The following is a 21394-nucleotide window of genomic DNA, read 5'->3' on the forward strand; positions in this document are numbered from 1 at the left end:
TGAATAAGCAACACTCCCAATTACTCCTCCTGACTGAACACATTATAATAAAATCTGTCTGAAGTCAAATCTGATGGCATTCCTAAGTTGAGCTGTGACAACCAACTAAGCGGTATGTAGTGACTTTCAATTGTGTAATTTATGCAAGGTGTGGGATCCAGGAGATAATGAAAGGTGGTAGAAAAAATTACGCATTTCAGCTCAATGGTGACATATTGGAGTGTCTGCAATGACATATTAATTTAGTGTAACAGGAAATCTATATCCAGGTGCTTCACTTCCTCCACAGTTTACCTCTGACCTGCAGGCAGCAGATGAGACACATGTTGTAACTCCCCTGATAACAGCAGAAATGAAGTGATCTCCACGAGACAAAGATTAATCAAAGAATAAGATTAATCAGTGTGGGTCAAAGAGTGAGACCAAGTACTTTTCTGTGAATATAATAGGAGTTGCTGCTGCCTTCTTTTAAACTGTAATCTACAGTAATGTGAAGTATCACAATGAAATCAAGAGGTAGTACAATGTTTTTAGATTTAATTTATTGCTCTTTGGAATATAATTTTGACCACGTTAGCAGGGTGATCAGTAATGTTAGGTTATTATTCTAATTTTTTCTCCTACCTTTCAAAAACTTTGAATGAAAATTTGTTGCAGATATGACCTTATTTAGTAGTTAAATGTTGTGTGTTGTGGTTTACTCGTTGAAAGATAGTTCGGTGGACCACCAAAAAAATAACTGACACATTCATGTCCTTAATGCGCAGTGGCTGAAAGCTGTGTTTCACTTATTGTTGACAATGCGGATTTTGCAGAAGTAACTGATAACCTCAGAATGACCCTCTCTTACCCATATTGCATCATAGTTGCACAAATATTGTGATAATGGCTCTGCAGATGATTGTAAATCCACAGTGTAGATGATCAAAAACAGCTCGTGCAATAGTCATGTTATCATTTTGATCACAGCTGTCATCTGTCATAGAAATATGATATGTTGGCATTCAGGTCACCCTGTTACCAGAAATCATAGAGCATCATCATCTTTTTCATTTATTCAAATCAAACACATGGTATTGCTGAGGTAACTGTGTCTCACTGATGGATTAAGACATAAACAAAGCCAAAAAGTAATGGTAAACATTGACATTATAGAAATCAGTGAATCAGTGAATCACTTAATCAGGAGAATAAGTACAATTTTATGGAAATGCATACATATAATAAAATGTAAATATTTAGAGGATTGCAGTATTGTTTATGTCTGATATATAGCAAAGTTCAAATGGAGTAAAATCTGAAAATAATGTGTAACATCCAATCTTGTTCCTAAATATAACCACAGATATTCAGCCATGTTATCATCTAAATTGGATCAGTCACCTCAGAGGAAAATAAATCTTTTGGTCACTGCATTGCTTCAAGTATTTTGTCATCATCTTCCTGCCTAGGAAAGCAAGGCGATTTAGAGGTCCCCTTTTAGCTGAGGTGTGGGGGGAATAGGAGGATCTGGTTTCTGCTGGCTCACATTGAGACAGATGGAGGGTCGAAGAAGCCAGAACAGAACCGCTGCCCATTGCTGTCCTCACTTCATCAGGAGAGTCAGAGGACATCTGTTTTCAAACACAGTGAGCTCAAACTATGTGTAACACATGGGAAGACTCCCACATCTACATAAATATATATGACATACTTAATCAACACAGTATTGAGCTCTAGTGTCCTTGTGTATCAACATACAGACACACACACTCAGCCAGACACTCTCACATTTAGACATGGAGCCTAATCTGTATCTTCATTTGCCTGTGAATGGATCACAGTGCAAATGCAGATTACGAGTATAAAATCCTGAGCTGATTAGCTCGCCCATAAATCGCCTCTTTGACCTTAGCGCTGAGCTTTCAGATGTGAGGCATGTGAGGGAATGGCCATTTGCCAGACAGGGAAAATTACAGCCACAAAAAAATCAAAATGCCCTCTGACATCAAAGATGTCAAAGTTTATCCACTTCTAAACTTAGTTCATGGAGCTATCAGACTATTTTTAGATCAGACCATCTGTTAACGAGTAAGGTTTCCACTATTAGACACTTAACTTTGAAATTAAGCTTCGGCAAACTCACCCTTCCCTTATTCACCATAACAGACCAGGATAAGACAATTATTTGCAGGTATCCAGGGATGGCGTAAAGCTCTGACAGCTGGCCAAGGTTGCTAAGATGGATGTGAGCTGCTGTCGCTGTTGAACATAGGGCCAATGACGTCTCTGCAAATTGATCTGTGGCCTCTATAAATGTGTGAACTCAGAGAGCCTCGGTCTGACTGACTCTCTTGTTCGGGTCATGCTGGCTTAATCACAAGCAATATCTTCAAGTTAGATATCTTCAGCTTTATTGCGTTGAACCAAAAATCTTGGCATTAGCTACTGATGTGGTGGATAAAAAACAGTATTTGCTTATTTTTTAAGAAAATAGTTCTTCAGTACCAAACATAGCACCTCTTCTAAAGGTGCACTAAGAAATGTTGTGAGAAGTTTTACTGAGCTTTCAGTCCAATATTCACTATTTTTGGTCTCCACCAAACTCTGAGTGACTTAGCTGGTCACTAACTAAATCCAGCCAATACTTCGGCCAAACACCTTTCTCCCTCTGGGCCAGTGTCTACCCAGTTCCTCAGCCCAAAACCTGCACATATACAGCATGATGAACAGATGCTATGTCCACATCTGGACTAACTCTGGCAGACACACAAAATCTTCTGCCTTTTAGCCAATACTGGAGGATAACAGCAGGAGTCTACCCAGATGTGCAAGCATATGGGCCAGACCTGTACTGAGGACCTAGGCATATGTTTGGTCAGAAGGTTCCTTTTGCTATCTGGGATTAGTCATGTCTGCCTTTTGGTGTTGTGTAGGCAGCACAGAGGGGACTTATCACAGCCATGACATTGAAAACAATTTAAACAAAAAGAGGAGATTATATGAAAATAAAGTGACAGTATGGCAGTGGGCCGAAAAATATAAACATATGAAACATACGTATCAACGTACACATAAACATACCTAAAAAGATTGCTTCAGTGGTTCAGTGGGTTTGTCACTACAAGCCGCAGCATTTCCATCATTTGAACCGGCGGCAGATTAAAAAAATACTGCAGCTTTAATGCAGTCACAGTGTTGGTAACAGTAGCAAAGCAGATCTAAAGTTAGGACTCAATGCAATCGCAATAGAGTGGAGGTCTAAAAGACCCAGGCCTTTAAGCCCGTGCCTCATGAGATCATCATGGAAAACAACTCACATCAACATCTCTCTTGACAGTTTATACAACAGACTAAATACAGGTTGAGGCTGAAGATGCAAGAATGACAATAACTTGGTTGTGAGGGTTGAAGGACACAATGGGTACTTGTTGGTGCATATTAAAGCCTGTCATTATGATGGTTGAACATAAAATAGACTCAACACGGGTAAACATCACTTAGAGATGAATTACCCGGCACAATCAACAGGGAGAGGTAGGGAGGGTTCACACTTGAGGTTTTTTGTGAGCACCTTTGTATGCAAACGAATATCTGTACTTATATAAATACATATGAAGAATATTAATTTTAGATATTTATTGATGCTCTGAAATAGTAAAGCTTTGTGAATAATGAGCACTTTGCTATATAATGTTGATATTGTTGAAGCTACTTGTGGGCAAAAGTTTCTCTCACAGTGATGTCTCTGTCTCCTTTACGTATAATGAAAACATAGACACTCTGTAATCATGTGAAGATTAGGCTTTAAGGGGCATAAACAAAGCCAGACAGTGGCAGTGTGATTCGCCAGAATGTGGGAAAGTAGTCTGAAACAAAACCCCACAGTGATGATGACACACACCGGCTGAAAAAGATGTCATTCACACAAACGGAGGGGGTGAAAACTTAAAACGTGACTGTGATGAGGCCTCGGGAAGGAAGATGATATCAAAAATCCACACATACATTAGCAATACATGTTTACTGGCACATTTCTGGCATTCAAATCAGCTTCTACATGAGCAATGTAGATTAAATGGGCCTTATCTGAAGTATTCTAAAGTCTTGTGGGACAAATCAAAATACAAACCTGCTCATTACAAACATATTTACACTGCAGTGCTCTGCTGACATACACCACAGGCTGACCTTGGGATTTTTTTTTTTTCCAGAGTGAGCAAACACTATGCAGTTTATTGACTGAGGAGCTTTTTGTGGGTAACAAAAATGAGAGGGTTTCTATCAAATGCTAAAAAAAAAAACCTGAGACAAACCGAGAAGCTTTAAAGCTTTAAAGATGATCAGAGTGTGAAAAAAACCCAACTTTTCAATTCCATAATCTGATATTAAACTTTCATCAGTGTGTTAGAGGATGTTGACTTATTTTTTTTTTTTATGTCACAAATACTTTTGGTGCATCTGGCACAAAAACTGAAAAAACCTTCATTTTGAAGAACTTCACAAAAAGGGCAAATGTACAAAAACATAACTTCATTAAAGAGAAAACATCAAAAGACCATCATCAGTTCTGCTGGCACAGGGACAAAACCAGAAAAAATCTGTGAGCCTTTTAACCATTATGGTGCTGAACAATGTGTGTCAGAGCTTGTGTTGTGTTGCCCACATTGAATTATGAATTACATGAAAATGATTCTTGTGTCTCTTCGGGTTAAACTTCACCTCTGTCCTTTACCGAATGTGAGCAAAACAGCTGAACACCTTTGTGCTATTAGCAGGCTCACTTCGGTTCTTTTTTATGTTATGTTAAAATCTAAACACCTCAGAATCTTGTCAATGCTCATAAAAGTGCCTAAATTGGTGTGTTTTCCATTTAATAAAATCCACATCAGGGTTTTCTCTAAGAAGCTGATTAGTGGCTGTGGGAAATCAGTTAGATCCTGAGGAATCTCGTCGGTTTTTAGTGTGGTGGCAGAACAACAACAGCCAAACTCATTAAACGTATGAGAAATGGGAGGTTTCATTTCATAAAGATGTGTTAGATTCTTGCAACCTTTGGCGGCATGGAGAAGGTTCATTGACTTCAGGTAACCTCTGTTATGACACACAGGAATCCCAAAGTAAATAGAATAATCTGGGTGGGTCATTCCACAGAAAGAGGGATCTTGGAGTCATTATGCAAATGTAAAGCATTATTTACCTTAAATCAGCTGTACTTGTCTTTAGCAGGTGTGTCTGCAAAAACAATCACAGGACACACATAACCTGAAACTTATGGGTTCCCGCCATGCGAAAGTGTGCAGTCAAAGAAAGTTTCCACTACACCTCAGCTGACCATGAAATACTGGAAGAACAGATGCAGAAAAAAAAGGGTGACTATGGATGGAGGGTTATTCATCTGACAGTTACAGTAAGTACATTGCACCACAGCTCGATGTGACCTCAAACAACCATTCACACTGCAGCAAAATCCTCCCTTCTGTAGACGCTTTCTATATGTCTCAGCAGCTGTCTACAGCCTTTTCCCTCATCCCTTCCCTGAGGTGTGGTGCTGCTTTATGAATGAGCTGTTATGCAAGGAAAAGTGACCTGAATACAAACAGACAGTGTGGGGCAGGGAGCGAGGCGGGATTGAAAGTAGTTATGGCAGGATTTCAAAGTGATCAGCGTTCTGTGGAGGGGGAAAAAAAAAAAAAAATCTGTTCCTCTTGTGGTTTTTTTGCTGCTAAATGACAACTGCAGTGAATTAGGTCACATCAGGTACTGTTACAAATATGTGTTGTATTTGGCAGCGTAATGACACTAAAGCTGGAGATTAACTTGTGTTTATCAAGATGTTCAAGGTATAATCAACATCACGGCCTGATGACAACCAGCACTGATTCTGTGGTTATCGCAGCATCTCTGCCAGACGGTGTGACACTGTGCCAAGGAAACAGGGTTTAGTTGCATATGAAACTCTATTACTCACCACCTCACAAGGCAACAGAGGGCAAACCCACTTAAGCTTACATCTCTGCCAACGGCAATTTTTGTCTCTCTTCACTGCAGCCGATTTAACCGTGAGGGGGAGTGCAATGTATCAAAAAAAAAAAAAAAAAAAAAGATGAAAGGTTTTTCTTGTTCCAAGACCACATGGAATAAAATGGAAGTATGCTCGGCTTTAAAAGATAACAGGTTCTTTACTGAATGAAGGGTTTAACCTTTGCACTTTGGGTTCTTTGTTGTTGTTCAACAATGAGCTGAATTATGTTGTTTAAGAGCAAAAAGGTATCACAGTGACCACTATGTTTAGTCCTTCATGTTTGCTCTCTTACTTTTGGCCAATCCCACCTTATCTCTGTCAGCTCACTGTGAGAACTCTGGGTTGGGTGTCTTCTCAGTGCAGCTGTTACAGCATGAAATATGGAGCCATCAGCGTCTACAGATCAACCAAGCAGTACTTTCTTTTTTGTCCTGATAGTGATTTTGGTCAAACTGAAGCAATTGGAAAGAAAATAATCAGCAACTATTTTGATTTTTGATTCTAAAATTCACTTTTGACAGAAGACACGTTAGTTGTTTCTCTAATTACTATTTCTACAGAATGACTAATATGAAATTAACAAATTAACCATTTATTAACACCTAGAGAGAAGCTGTCTTTTTACTGAACTACAAGGAAGTCCAAGATCACCTCAGCTGCACATCAAGCTTGACCAATACTTAATAACGTGAAATCTCCTGGACAATTTACCCAAACTTTGAAACATCCAGACAGTGATTTAATTTAATGTTGCCATCCTGTCATGTGCTACAAAACCTGCAGCCTTGCGTGCCAGTAATCTGCTAGTCTTTGTTGGTCACATCTCTCTATGGAAACATACTCAAGCACAACACAGTCAAACAGACAAGACATATTGAACCCACAGAGCTGAAAGCTCACTATCAGCACACTGTTTGACAGGTTATTGATTTGCATTGTCAGCACCAGTGTGACTTATGCCCCCTCTGATACTGCAATGTGTCATTTGTCGGCACAAAGTGGTGGGTTTATTTTGAAGTCCAGGTGGTGGGTTTCCTGCTCAGGCCCCACACAGAAACTCAGTGAATGGAGGGAGGGAGTTGATTATTTATATTTAACACTGCTGGGTAAGACTGTGCCAGTGATGTACGTGTGTGTCTTCTCTGAGGAGATCCGTACTCAGATGTTGTTTTTTTTCAGTATCTGATCACTGATCCAATCAAAACAAAGTGGTGGGACATCAGGCTTGATTTATCTGTCTCGACCACAGGGAGGTGTTTTTATGAATGACTGATTAAACACATATCTTTGGCTGAGCTCTGTGAGGGCACAGAAGAATGTTCATCTCATAGAAAATGTTCTAAATACACACCCGTGTCCTGCCTGTAGATTCTCATTCAAAACAACACACCAATTGTGTTTGGTGACTATCAAGCACTTGCCATCTTAACAATCATCAGGGGACGAATAGAGGGGAAAAGACAAGGCACCAAAGCAAGTTCAGGCTGATTTCTAACTGTTTGTGTTGGCACAAGGGAGAGAGAATGTGCGAGGAATGAGGGAGGAGTGGTCCTGTGTTTTTATTATCAGGTAAAGTACAAGAACTTTCACAGGCCGTGCTGTGGTTAACTCTTCTGTGATACGAGTTAAATCTGTTACTATTCTATAAAGAGTGACAGCACCGTGCATGTCTCCTGGCTGTAATAAGGACTGTGTGGTTGTCTAAATACAAAGCACCCTTCCCTTACATTCAAGAGGCCTCTGCAAACAAACTTCACACGCACCCGTCTATCCTTCTCTGCAGTGGCTTACATATATATATATATATGTAGTGTGAGAGAGAGAGAGAGAGAGAGAGAGCAGGGGCAAGGAAAGATGGCCTGGGACAGTCTGTTCCTGCAATGGATGAAAAACTCATTGGAGCAGAAAAGGAATCCCTGACATTACACAGTCACACACACATCTATACAACATACTGTAGCTACTTGCTTAAGTTCCCACTGCGTTGGATATAGGACTATATTTATATACATAAACATATATATGAAACGCTTCACGATCATTTGAATTTACTTTAAACTGCATGAGAATTCCACTGCAGCTGTCTTGTATAATGTCTGTGATAGAGAGCATCTTCTACCCATCAAAAATTCTGAGACTGAGGCTAAAGTCGTTCCACATCATTGCCATGGTCAGAGACCAGGTATTCCCTTTGACTTCTGTTTTCACGCATGAAGGATTAATAAGGATGGTTACATAACGTCAGCAGGGTACAGGTGAAAGGGTTCTGACTGCAGTCCCCCTAAAACTTCATCCGCAGTGGGACAGAAGAGAGGGAAGGAGAGGAAATGGGATTAGGAGGAGGAGAACATATGGAGATGAGAGGAGGAAAAAGGAAAAGAGGGCTACAGGAAAGAGGGAGGAGCAGAGGAGAGGAGAAAATACAGTAGGAAAGGAGGGGAAAGGGGAAATAATCACAGAGAAGTAAAGGAATAGAGGAACTAGAGATGGGGAAATAACATGAGGGAAAAACAGAACAACACTCAGCAAAGAGCCTGTGACACAGCAGACAACCATCAGCTCTCCATCCTGAAAACCCCAGCATCAACCACAGCTCCCAACCAACACAGGCGTCCAATTTCAAACACGCGCTGACGCCGATGACACGCGACACCATTAAGAGGATGTTTGTCGTCACCTGTCGGTTGAACATTAAAATCATGTGACAAGGATGTTTTCACCTGTAGTCAGCAATCACAGTGAGAAATGATCTGGCCTGTCCGAGGAGCAGGGCTATGTTTAGGACGCTGGCTCTGTGTCATCTGTTGCAGTCATCACCACAGTTGTAGCTCAGTATTGTCATGTTTTTTATTTTCAGTCTCAAACAGAAAGGCCTTCATTCGCTTGCTACAGTATTTTCCAGTGCTGTTATATCAATGAGACCCTGCTGTCAGCATCTTTGAAACGGTCCATAGGTCAAAGGTTTTGTGCAAAAAATTGAATTGCAGCAGACCAAAAACTAATCTTTGTGAAGAAAAATCCGATGAAACAAATGTTACACAGTGATGGATCTGTTTAATCCTCATCTAATAACCTGTGGCTGTAACGTTTAAAGGTAGTCTGTAAACGTGCCTAGTGTCAGTTAATTATATTTTACATTTATGTTTATTTAATCTGCACAACTGCTTCAGCATTAAAATTTGCTGTTTGACATTTCTCGCCAACAAATTGAATAAAAAGCAACTGGACTTTGGTTTGTCTAAGAAGACGTTTTGCCTCCTATCCAAAGGGCTTCATCAGTTGTCAAAGCAGACATGACTATGACCTGGATGAAGGAGAATATACACAGACATGCTGTTTGACATTGTATTGCCAACAAAGCAGCAACATGTTTCCACTGTACAGGCAGCGTGCAAATTAAAGCATATGATAGTCATATTTCCTGTGTAAATATGTACTGAGCTAACAGCAGGTGAATGTGGGCATCTTAGAAACCTGTAATAATAATAATAAAAAAAAAACATTTTACAGCTTTTGATACCTCAAAACAGTTTTCAAACCAACATAGTTTTATTCCTGGAATTGTGGTATTAAATAAATAATAACAAACACAGAACGCGCACATTTGACCATATAACAGCCACAGCAGATTCCGCATTATTATAATAACCTGCCTTAACTACCAACTCATATATGACATCATACTTATAAACAACACACAGGGAACTTCAGCTGGAGATTCTGTGAGGATGGACGATGCAATAACAAACTCTCTGCAGAGACAACTGCCTCCGAGACTAGTTAATGTTTTGTCAGGTATTTCAGATAGTGAGGGGAATCATTTCCTGCAATTCCACTCAAACAATGGCTGCATACCAGCCTGAATGACTCACTGGTGCCATATAAACCGAACCATGACCGTAAAACATTGGGAAATCTTTGTGTGTGGTAAGAAAAACATGAAAAGCCCAGGCGCCCAGAGCAGGTACCGTCTGCAGGACGGCAGGTGCTGCAGTGACTACTCTAGGTGTTGCTTACAAGCAGCAGAAGAAGAATGACACCAGTGATTGTATTTGATGGAGTTTCTACACATCTGACTCAAACTTCTTTCTTTTTGGCAAGCAGCTTTAAATTTGTACTTCACAGAAACCCAACGGTAATTCATCCCAAGCGCCGGGATAAAAGCATTTAATGATAGCAATAAACATCAGAAACATTTGATACTGAGGTGCCTCAGTTCCAGCCGGTCACTGATAGAGTCTGATCCCACAACCTTTGTTTGTGGCGCCATCTTGTGGGGTGGCATGGGGAACAGGTGAAGGCCGATGAGTTTTAAATTTTGGTATTTGAGTTATCAGTTGTCGGCATCTGAAAAATTCAGGAGGTTGTATGTTTTCAGTAAAACTGAATACAAACTGGAAAAAAAATCACAATTAACCTCTTTTCCATCTCCAGACTATAATTTCTGCAAAAACCAGATTCCATCTGTGGATGGAAAAAAGTAATCATTGTGTGCCATTGTTGTGATTAAGTTTCCATATAAACATAAATAGTCGCATACATCGCACCGTGTGACTCACTAGTGTCTCTCTCCACTGGACATTAATTATTTCTATCTTCTGACAAAAAGATACAGAAGAAAATGGGGTGTTTTTTTAGGGGTGTGACCAAAGGAAGTTTCTCAACTTCCTTCAGGCTGCAGAAAACTTTGATGTCCCCACTATGAATGAGGTTATACTGGCACCTCAGATACATATATGGGATGAAAATTTAAATGTATAAAATGGCTGCTCGACAAAGATTGTGCCCTACAAGGAACACAAATCTATGATATTCGTAACCCTGCACAAATGAATAACACAAATTGCACACAACATAACTTACTTACTCAACTCAGTTTATTTACAGAGTATTTGAAGAGCCATGTATGCAAATGTACTGAAATTACCGACAGAACTCTTTTCCTTTACACACGGGGAGCTGATTAATCAGAGTTTGATTTCTAAATATTTTTGATCTAGATGCTTCAAAAAATCCAGTGAGTGACTGTTTCCTGTTTTAGATTGCTGTCAAGTTCCTCAGGGAAACAATAAATTAACCTGGTTTAAGCCGTGCTCTGTCTTCCAGACTTGAGTAAATGCAGCTGTTAGAAACGGTTAATATTTCTGGGTGAGGACCAGACACAAATAAATCTAAGCAACACCAAACCTGTGATAGTTCAAAAAATGGCAAGAGGTCAAACCAAATGCTGAGAGAGAGAGAGAAAGCTCTACTACAACATGTTACAGTCCTCCCTCAGATTAATCATACAAAAGCATAATGATCATGGAGGGTCTAGGTTGCTGGATGACAGATCACACTGATCCCTCTAACCCATTACAGTATCTTTGAAAAGGAAAGTTTAGGGATTTTTAGAAAGTTTTCTACAGGTCAACAACAAATCTCAATGCAGAATTTGTCATAAGATTCCACGGATGCATGTTTGAGAGCCTTGATATTTAACTGTCAGAAGATCTTTAAGAGCAAGATGAAGACCTTTGATCTTGAATCTTTTTTTTTTTTTTTTTTTAATTGTAACATCACCTTTCCTTCTCCCACAAAGACAATCTTCTCACTGGACTCAACTCACTTGTATAACTGTCACAGATGAGCATCATGGAAAGAGAAAAAGCAGGTTAAGACCAACTCAGGAAAGTCACGGTGAAAAACTGGATTTGTGATTGATGACATGACTTTAAAAAAATAATAATAATAAAAAAAAAAAGCCTAAACTATCCCTTTAAAGAAAGCACCTCAGCTCTGACAAACGCCCAAAGAAAACTAGGTTGAACTGTCCAGATATCAGTTTGGTGATGGTACATGCCTTTTTTTGAATTAACACTGAAAATAAAATAGAGAACAGTCAACATAGATAACATGGACAGATGTTTAAAAAAGAAAATAAAAACAGCTCAGGTTCCTACACACACACACACACACAAAGTATTTTCAACACATAGCCTTCTACCTCTCTAGTTGTGTTGGAAATGTTTGGGGTTTCTTTTGGGTGTGTGTGTGGAAGTGATTGGCTCACCCTCCCCAAACTGTCCACCAGGTGTTTTAAAGACTGAGTTTCTAACAATATGAGAAAAAGTGATCCCTGGGAACACAACCTGGATGAAAAAAACATTACAAAGACTGATGGACATGACTCTGAAATAAAGTCTACATTTCATGGCCAGATTTTGGATTGCTCCACCCACATCCTCATCTACCTGGGCTCAGGCACCTAACTGCACAATTATCTGTCAACCTGTCCATCAAGACCAATGTTAAAATGTGAAGGATGAGGAGCTAAAACGGTCATCTGTTGGGGCCTAAAACCGGCACAAGCCATAAACTTAATGTGTTTTAACATCGGCTATAAAGGATTGTTTTCTCCACCAGCAGGTACACAACAGCCTAATTAAAATTGTTGACCCTCCCTCGGTTATCTTCAGCTGAAAACACTTCTTCCGTTTGTCCCCAGTTGAGCAAATCCCTAATGCTCTCAGAAAAGCAACCTTAATTCCCACTGTTACAGTTCACACAGGGTTGAAAACAGTTTGATGTATTTTCCATGTGTAACCCTTTTAAATGGCTCTATTTTATGACCATTTTCGCAAATAGGAGAACTAGTGTTGTAAATATTGTTCCAAGTTTCACGTGTTCATATTAAGTGCCCCACGTGATGATGCTGAGCTACAGTATCCGCACCACACACTATTTGGTGTTGTGAAGTGTTGGTATGCACAAACAAGTGTGGATATTCAAGTAACCTTTCTGTTGAATGTGCAGACTTGCTTTCCAATAACTCGTATTCTCTAAAAGGACTAAATGGAAATGTCATCATTAATGTTTATATTTTACATATGTTAGCTGCTAATAGTGGGTTTTTGTTTTTTTTTTTGGGGGGGGGGGGGGGTTTCCTGTGTGTTGAAATAACAAATCCTGTCATCTCGCACACAAAACGACAGAGATGTGTGGACAAAAGATGCATGTGTTAAAAGAAGGGCAGCTTTAATGTAGATTTTGCAAACGTACCAGTATGTGCCTCGTTCAGGACAACATATTGCATGTTATTTTTAAGACTGAAGTGGGGAGGGTGTCATTCTCTGTCCATGCATTTAAATAGCAACACAGGGGAAAAAAAAAAAAAAAAAAAAAAAAAAGACTAACACACATTTAACGCGTCTTAGAGAGGAAAATAAGTCACCCAGAGGTCTGCAGCAGTAAATCTTGTCATTTCTTTCAAATAGATTTGGACTTATAATCTTTTTTTTTTCTCTTTTTTGTGTCCGTTAAATTCAAATGTTGACATGAGTACATTTTGTTGATCACATTCAGAAGCCTGGTCTCTCTTCTTCTATACTTCAGTGTTGCCTGCGTAGAGCCTGGTCCATGTTCGGGCTGGGGGGGGAGACAGAAAGATAAAATGGTTGTGGAGGTTGTGAAGTGGTTTATGGAGGGTGCACGACAGTGGATAACAACGTGTTGGCGAGTGTTCACAGACGTGTTTGATCAAGTAGACTTATTTTTGTCTTCGTATAATAACGGAAATGTCCAAGAGACTAAACCATTAATTAATCAAAAAGTCAGCAGTTTCGATTCAAAATTAATGAATTACAACTACAACCAAACCAAACATGTTGCAGTTCTGTTGATTCCAGCTGGGCTAACAACCATGGATTACTTTCATTATCCGTTAAGATGCCAACTTTTTTTCTTCACTAAACTTCTAATCTCTTGGTCTTTAAATTCTCAAGGCCAAGTTGACATATTCCAGGTGCTTATTTTGTCCCACTGGCAGCTCAGATATTCAGGTCCCATCACAGAAGGCAAAGATTTTTTTTTCTAGCTCTACGAGTTAGGACAGCTTGAAGTATGACAGGAAATGGGGAGAGTGAGTTAGGAATGACCTGCAGAGGACGTCACAGACTGGAATTAAACCAAATGTACAGACGAGGACCTTGCAGCCACTTATTCATGGAGTGCGTGCTTGACTGGTACCCCAGATTTTGACATTTTTCTGCAGTGAAACTTGTGAGGTCTTGTTTTTTTTTTTTTTTAAATGCCTTGAAATAATAAATCCATTATCAAATGTTTTGCTGCTGCTGGTTGGTCTGTTGAAGAACACAAAGAAGATCGCTGACTTTTCAGTCTGTTGAGCTTGAAGCTGGTTTTAAATTTCATAGAATGTCTGTCATAGTTAAGTTCTTCACTGTTCCAGAACAATCCATGTTGTACAACCATCAAAGTCCCACCTTCTTTATTCAACATTACAGTCATTAGTACCAAACCATTTTCTCCCATTTTGTGCTTTTATTTAAGTGGGGGAGGGGTCCTCTTAGAAGAAAAGTGTTGTTCTCAACCAGGAGCTGTAATTCCACGATTATTTGTTCAAGAAAGGATTACTTTTAGTATTACTTTTAAGTATTTACAGTTACCAACTTGACCCACACACAAAGTATTGACAGGGGTTGGTGTCACTTCTCCAACCAGGAAGAAAAGAGAGGCAACACTTGAACAATGAGTAACGTAATAACATTTGATATGTGGGAGTTATTTCAAAGGTCTTGAATTCAGCTAATGTAAAAGCATTTCTCTTATCGTAAATCTTTATGAGTGTGGAATAAGCCTCTTCCTCACCTGTCTCAATGGCATGGCTTTCGTTTTTCTTCCACTGCTCTGCAACGTCGTTTGCCAGGGGATCATCTGGATTGGGAGCACTTAATAACGCCTGGATAGATAGCAACACTGTACGAATCTGCAGGGCTGGAGACCATTTGTCTGGAGGATGGAAAATATGGAAAGAGATGCAAGGGGAGACAAAAAAAAAAGAAGAAAAAAAGTCAAACTGGGAAAACTTCAGGCAAACCTTTGCTTTTGTCTGTTCAGCTCTTGCCAAATAAACATTATTGTAGAGTTTGTTTGACTTAGAAATTCAATTTAAATTGTTGTAATCCTGTCTATTTAAATAAGTTTCATCTACAAGATGTTTCTACAAATACAGCTGGCTGATGATAAATGATCTTGTAATATAAAACTTGCTGATGTGATACCGCAAGTTCCTGCCCTAACAATAGAAACTCCATCTGTGATTATCTGTGGATCTAGGAGTGTAATGAAGTAGTAATGTGGTGTTGTGTTATGTAAGCTTTACCATTACGCTATTTCTCAACAATTCTGTGAATTACTATTTCTACTATCACTATAACAATGATCATTAAAATTGTTATACAGTACTTCTTTGGATCCCATTAAGAAATATTTTTTTTTAACCTTGCGCCAAATGTTGTGTAATGTGAATGGGTTAAGAAGTGCTCCCAAACCCGCTGGAAATTAACCCCCACTGCTCCACCATTCTAAAGGATCTTAGTTTGAGCCACTGGCCCACATTCAAACGGTACAGAAACATAACACCAGTTCTAGCAAAACCCACATATAACATATCACGGGCAGACTTTTCCCTACACGCTTTGACATGTTTGGTGTTTTCTACTTGCCCTGCATGAAACAGCAGTAAAGGAGACAGTGAAGAATAGAACCTAAAAATAAGACTTAAAGGCACAATTTTATGGGGTGTGGGCATCCTTGAATGTATAAGTTGTATAGAAATAGAACAACTAGAGTTTGTTTTTATTTCTCCAACAGATCAGAAATTGCTTACTGTAGCTTTTATTATTTCAGAGTGCTAATGCTTACAAATTGGAGAAGACATTGTGTAAGCAGTCTCACTGCATGGAATCAGAGTAGCTCCATACTGGTATCAATCAGATAAAAAGCATTACCTACGTAGAAAGAAAATGTATCTGTGCCCTTCTGCCACATTTTCTTACCTTTCAAAATGTCTAAACATATTCTTCCCAGTTTGTCAACATTGGGGTGGTAGATTTTGGTCATGAATCGCACTTTGGGAGCTGCCATGGGATATTCTTCCGGAAGAAATAGTTCAAGTTTAAATGTGCCTCCTTCAAAAGGAGAGTCTTGAGGCCCCGCAATGACCACATGGAAGTAACGTGCATTCCCTTCATCTGGCGTAGCCGTGATCCCTGGAACAGGCTCCGCCATCAATCGCTGTGTCTCCTGAGTGTGGTGAAAATAAGAAACACAATACAGCTGTTGATAATTCTGAATAACACTAAAATACTGCTTCAGTGTTGTATGCCTCCAACCAATCAAGTTTCAAATTACAACCACATGTATTCAGGATCATGTATATAATAAAGATTTTTAAGGAATTTATTAAGAGGTAAATGTTATGCTTTGTGATCAGTTTTGTTTCCCTTGATGGACTTTTCAAGGGAAATTAACTTTGTTATAAATATTCACAAGCTTAAACAAATGAAGCTAGTTCAGATATTTAAGTATGTTTATTTAAGTTCTAACTATGGAAGTAGAAAATGATCAGATGTGAATGTTGCTGCAAAGGAAGAAATCTGTGCTGTTCAAAAAAAAAAAAAAAAAAAGAAACAAAACGTGGAGGCGTTGACAGACAACAGCCTCTAAGGCCCTCTTAGATGACAATGTTCAATAACACCTTGGTGAATCACATGGACATGTGAACTCACCCACATACAGACAAAACGACATTCCACAAATTATTGTTAAACACCGAAAGTACAAAAGATAGCTGAAGGCACTCCTCGTGCAAGACTCAACTACTTACTTGCACTGAAATGCCAACACAACTTCCCCTTGTTGTAAACTGCAAATATATCATTTAGCTTGCATCTATTAATTATCATAATCATAGATTAACATGCAAGCTGTTTTTAAACAAGCAACTTACTTATAAAATAGCAGATAACAGTGAAAATGGCCATTATAATGATTTTAAATAGCTTTTTCCCCCCTAATCTAATGGAGGAAAAAAAAGGAAAGAGGTATTTTGTTGGCCTGTACATAAGGTTCAGTTTTCACTAAGAACATCTATAAGCAATATGGAGCCAATGAACTTTTGACATTTGTTCCTAAACTGACTGAATTAATTTATGCTTCATGAAAATAGTTGCCAATCCATTACAACAGAGTAATCAATGCACAATTTCTGCTCCAACCTAATTTATGAGCCATTTTATTCTAACAGTGAAGTTAACGGATAATCGCAGTTCAGAAAACTTCTATTAGAAACTGACTACATATTGTGCGACACTTAAGGTAGATGGAAATGGAAATAAGGAAGTGGAGCATTACTTCGTATTTTGTGCATTTCATCAGGCAGGTGCAAAGAAACATCTGCAGTCAACAGGAAACTAAGCGGCTAAATCTCGTTGAAAGCAGCATTATTTCTTCTTTATGTTTGGAAAACAGAGCACAGGTTCGACAAAAGGCAGAGTATTGGCCAGTATTGTTTTTACTTTGTCGGCGTTGTGGTATTTGGTGGGGAAAAGCAGCTGAACCTGAGATATAGCTGCTCGGAGTGGCGGAAAAGGCTGATCGCGCCCACTGCCGGGCCCGGCCCTGCGAGCTGGAGTCGCCTTCAGGGAGGAGACCGCAGCGCAACAGGCCTTACAAGTCTGCCCCATTTTCCCCTTCCGTTTACAACCCAATAATCATGTTTGCTTTACTACGAGCATTTCCATATCTAGAGAGTACAAGGGCGGCGTTTCACATCAGCGCCAGGCATGTGTACCGATCACCAGCGCTACAGCTGCTAGCTTAGCTCACATAGCGAATCCATTCATATTGGCGACAGAGACGATTTATCATAATTTGGTGATTCACAGGGAAAAATAGCCATCTGGCGGTTTAGCAGCTACAGTAGAAGCACGACAACAAATCTCCCCGTATGTAAAAATCAGTCAGAGACAGAGCAGAAGGGAAGTAAACGGAAGTGGCAAACAAAACACTTGCAGTCACGGACCAGCGAGCTAGCTCGATAACTAGCTAGATAAGAGCTAACTGTGCTAGCCGCGCTAACGTCAGGCTACACGCTGGATGGTAATAACTCGGCCACATCCGCATTAATCGATCCTTCCAACACAGACACACGGCATCATTACAATATATATACACAGCCCCGGGAAGTGTGTACCTTTATAATCCTACGAGGCAAACCGGCCATCTTGTGTTAGCTATTATATTTTTAGCCTTGGACTCGCCTTCTCTTCAGGTTGGACTGACTGAGCTGCCGGGGCGGGGGCAGATAACTCAAGCTTCCGGTGGCTTCAGATGACGTCAGGAAATACGCTCTTCATTGTAACCGAATATGAAAACTAGATGTGAACCGAAAATCTGTCCACTGTCATCATAAAAGTAAAATTAATGAGTAAATTAAAAGGAAGAGCAGCAAGAGCAATGAAAAGCGTTAATGCGAATAAAATCCCAAACACCAAATGTGACCATTTGGTGTAATAAACATGCAAATAAAAATGTAAAACAATGGACACTAATGAAAATACCAGTAAATATAGAAGAAGGATAACTACTTCAATATTTTGGGCAGATTTTTCAGCATTAGTGCCACAATATAAATATTTTATAAAGTACATTATGAGAGCCTCCAAATATATTTTAATTCAAATGTGCGTGGGAGCAAAGTTTTTGAAATAGCCTTAGTGCAGCTAACACTTTTGTGACTGTTATTGTTGCAATAAGTAGCAATGAAGGCAAAAAAATAAATAAATAAATAAATAAATAAAAAAAACATTTGACAAATAAAAAATCACATCACTCACTTAGATTAATGAACAGAAAAACAACCATGCTTTCTGTTTCTGTAGACAAAATGTTAGAGCCAAAAACATTTACATGAAGTCGGAGTTGTATCAGAGGTAGGAGTTATGGGTCCAAACCCCCAGGGGGGAGAGAGAGGATGGGGAGAATAAAACCTGTGTGTGCAGTTTGTTGTAATGTCCAAGGCCTAGAATACCCTACACAATGACTGTATTTGTGTTCTAACTTTTGCCTTCAGGCATCTTAGTTTGCTGTTCACATCTTTCAGTGCAGAAGTGCAGCTGGATTGGTGGTTTCCTCAAATTCTGTAACAGGAACAACTTTGTCTTCACATGAAAAGCCACATGTCAGATGCATTTAGATTAAATGGATTATTGCTTATTCAAGTTATATTTAATTTTCAGCCAAAGCCAATGTTGCTGTATAAACATTAAAGAAAATACAAATGCAAAAAATACTTTTCATTTTACATGTTAATATATTGGCCCACTGCAGCAGCACTGACTCACACACGACAACACAGTCAATATTTAACAGTTTATTATACATCATTGTGACAATAACACAAACAAACACTTGCTGCCATATTAAACTATCTGTCCTTTGGAGGATCCTTCTTTCTGCGTCTCATGTGGTACCTGTAAACAGAAAAACATAAGGAAATGAAATGTGACCGATGTCTACTGAAGTTTCTTCAGCTTTGATGAAGCTTGAGAAGAAGCTACCAGTTGTCAGACTAGTCTTAATCAGACTGCAAAGTTCATTTCCAAAAATGACAACCAAGTTATACCAACAATTAGAAATGTAGATGAATAATCCACTTTCTCCTTGTTGCAGAAAAAAAAAGAAGAAAATCCAAACACTTCAACTTCTAACAAGGTCAGACATGAGTAATGACAACTAAGACAATTTCCAAGATTCTTGTCCTGTTTTGAGTGAAAATAAACTGTGAATCTCTCTTACTGCATTTTTTGTATTGTAAAAGCCAGCCTTTCTACAAGCAGCTGCGTCACAGGCTTTTGTCAACAGTGTCTTATATTTGTGTACTTACTGTCCTACTGGATACCAGCGATGCTTGGTGGTGTAAAACATCTTGCTCAGCTCCTCGATGGTGGGCCCGTCATTGCCCCTCAGTACCTCCTTGCTAAGGTGAGCCTTTAAAACCTGGTCGTGGGTCTCAGCCGGGTTGGTCAGGGGATCAGGTCGTTCTATAGGCTGCAGAGTTTTACAGTCATGAGCAAGGTTTCCTCTTACATATGTTAAAATTGTAGGATTTGCAACAATCCTGCAGCTCATACCATCACATCCTTTGAGAAATGACTGAGTATGGCTATGTGGCATCATTGTGGTCTCTTGTGGCCGGACTAACTAATCTAACTCTTACAATTACTGGGCTTGATTCTTTATTAAATATGCTTTTAATCCTTGGTATATTCCACCTGTGCATCCACATGTGCATGCACATGCACATTTTTTCTGGATCACAAAGTGGATGAGAGAAATGACTGCTAGCCATTCTCTAACTGTCAAGTTATAGCTCTTCCAGGGCAATGGTGGTAAAATGAAGAGTGAAGGGTAGAGAATCTGCAGGGTCTCGTAGGCAGAAAAACTCAATCAAACATTCTGCCAGCAGACAGCAGATACAATGATATTATGAGAACAGACACAGAGCGCTCTTACCTGTGTAAATTCATAGGGAATGTCAACAGTGGGATGGTGGCACACTATAGTTCTCCCATCTGAAGTCACCCCAATGTCCACTTTACTAAATCCAAGAGATTGGAAAGTTATTGCCTTGATAATAATTACACTTTTAATAACAAAACACCTGATACTATTCACAGACTGCATCACGAAACCTCATAACAACAACTAACCTTGATGGAGGACTGATCATGCACATACAGAATTTACTCACTAAATTCTGGGCCATATTTATACATAAACATTTCAAAACCCTTCTACTACATTCATAATCGCCAGGTTTTGCACTCACAGGCAAGTACACCATCCACACCATTAATGGAGAATCTTTCATCCAGAATAGGACTACACACAGATCACACACAGAGGCACAGTTATTGCTTGTTTTCAGTTCAAACAGTTAACATACCAGTCTGGATCATCGGGGGAAGGACCACGGATACTGGACTTCTGCCGGACTGAGGCCAAACATGCTGCAGCAGAGACATTCATGTTAATATCCATAAGCCACAGTAGCACTGGACTACCAAGCTAAGGCTTTCTGACACTTGCAAACAAGCCAACGAGTTGGTTGGCAGGTGAAACAAGAGGATAAACTGAAGTTTATCGCAAGGTTTACACGTCTACGCTGTAGAGGAGCACTTTAAAGCAGAAAACAGGGCGCTGGCAGTAGAAATTAGATAAATAGGAGCTCAGTCCGTGTTGACCTGCTACACATCTTCAAGGTTAGCATCCCGTTAGCTGCGTTCAAGGTCTCACCGGAAACGAAGTCAAACTAGCATGAACTCCCTCAACCAGCCGGTTAGCTGGACTTACTTTGGACATGTCGCCCTGAGGTGTTGGTACAAAACCGTCTTATTAAACTGTGCAATTTACACAGGTGAGGCGACGCCATGCTGACATGGGGCTTGGTGTGTCCGTCACTAAAATAATCTCGACTGCACGCTGCGACTGGCTCAAATTTGTTCCGCTCTACCAGAGACCATCACTGAAACGACAGGCTAGACAGTC

General features: G+C 39.6%; 2 protein-coding genes across 2 annotated transcripts; both read right to left on the bottom strand.

Annotated features, from left to right (window-relative positions):
• Positions 1-11517: 11517 nt before the first annotated feature.
• Positions 11518-18138, bottom strand: ube2nb (ubiquitin-conjugating enzyme E2Nb). Its single transcript, XM_029495257.1, has 4 exons — positions 18039-18138; positions 15841-16087; positions 14651-14791; positions 11518-13411 (listed from the first exon to the last, which is right to left on the bottom strand). The coding sequence occupies exons 1-4, from the start codon at positions 18066-18068 to the stop codon at positions 13368-13370; spliced, it is 462 nt and encodes a 153-aa protein (XP_029351117.1). The 5' UTR covers positions 18069-18138; the 3' UTR covers positions 11518-13367.
• Positions 18139-19204: 1066 nt separating this feature from the next.
• On the bottom strand, positions 19205-21297 carry mrpl42 (mitochondrial ribosomal protein L42). The gene is made up of 5 exons (XM_029495501.1): positions 21200-21297; positions 20793-20856; positions 20360-20444; positions 19731-19894; positions 19205-19317 (listed from the first exon to the last, which is right to left on the bottom strand). Exons 1-5 carry the CDS (start codon positions 21276-21278, stop codon positions 19272-19274), a joined length of 438 nt encoding a protein of 145 aa, XP_029351361.1. The 5' UTR covers positions 21279-21297; the 3' UTR covers positions 19205-19271.
• Between the last annotated feature and the right edge of the window lie 97 nt (positions 21298-21394).

The sequence above is a fragment of the Echeneis naucrates genome, chromosome 23 (assembly GCF_900963305.1).
Source record: "Echeneis naucrates chromosome 23, fEcheNa1.1, whole genome shotgun sequence".
Lineage (NCBI taxonomy): Eukaryota > Metazoa > Chordata > Actinopteri > Carangiformes > Echeneidae > Echeneis > Echeneis naucrates.

Excerpts from the sequence above, each read along its gene's own strand:
- ube2nb (XM_029495257.1), bottom strand. The coding sequence starts at position 18,068 with ATGGCCGGTTTGCCTCGTAGGATTATAAAG. Across the intron at positions 16,088-18,038 it reads TGCCTCGTAGGATTATAAAG|GAGACACAGCGATTGATGGC; the intron begins GTACACACTTCC and ends CACCACACTCAG. Across the intron at positions 14,792-15,840 it reads ATGTTTAGACATTTTGAAAG|ACAAATGGTCTCCAGCCCTG; the intron begins GTAAGAAAATGT and ends TCCATCCTCCAG.
- mrpl42 (XM_029495501.1), bottom strand. The coding sequence starts at position 21,278 with ATGGCGTCGCCTCACCTGTGTAAATTGCACAGTTTAATAAGACGGTTT. Across the intron at positions 20,857-21,199 it reads CTCAGGGCGACATGTCCAAA|CATGTTTGGCCTCAGTCCGG; the intron begins GTAAGTCCAGCT and ends TCTCTGCTGCAG. Across the intron at positions 19,895-20,359 it reads TTCCCTATGAATTTACACAG|CCTATAGAACGACCTGATCC; the intron begins GTAAGAGCGCTC and ends AAAACTCTGCAG.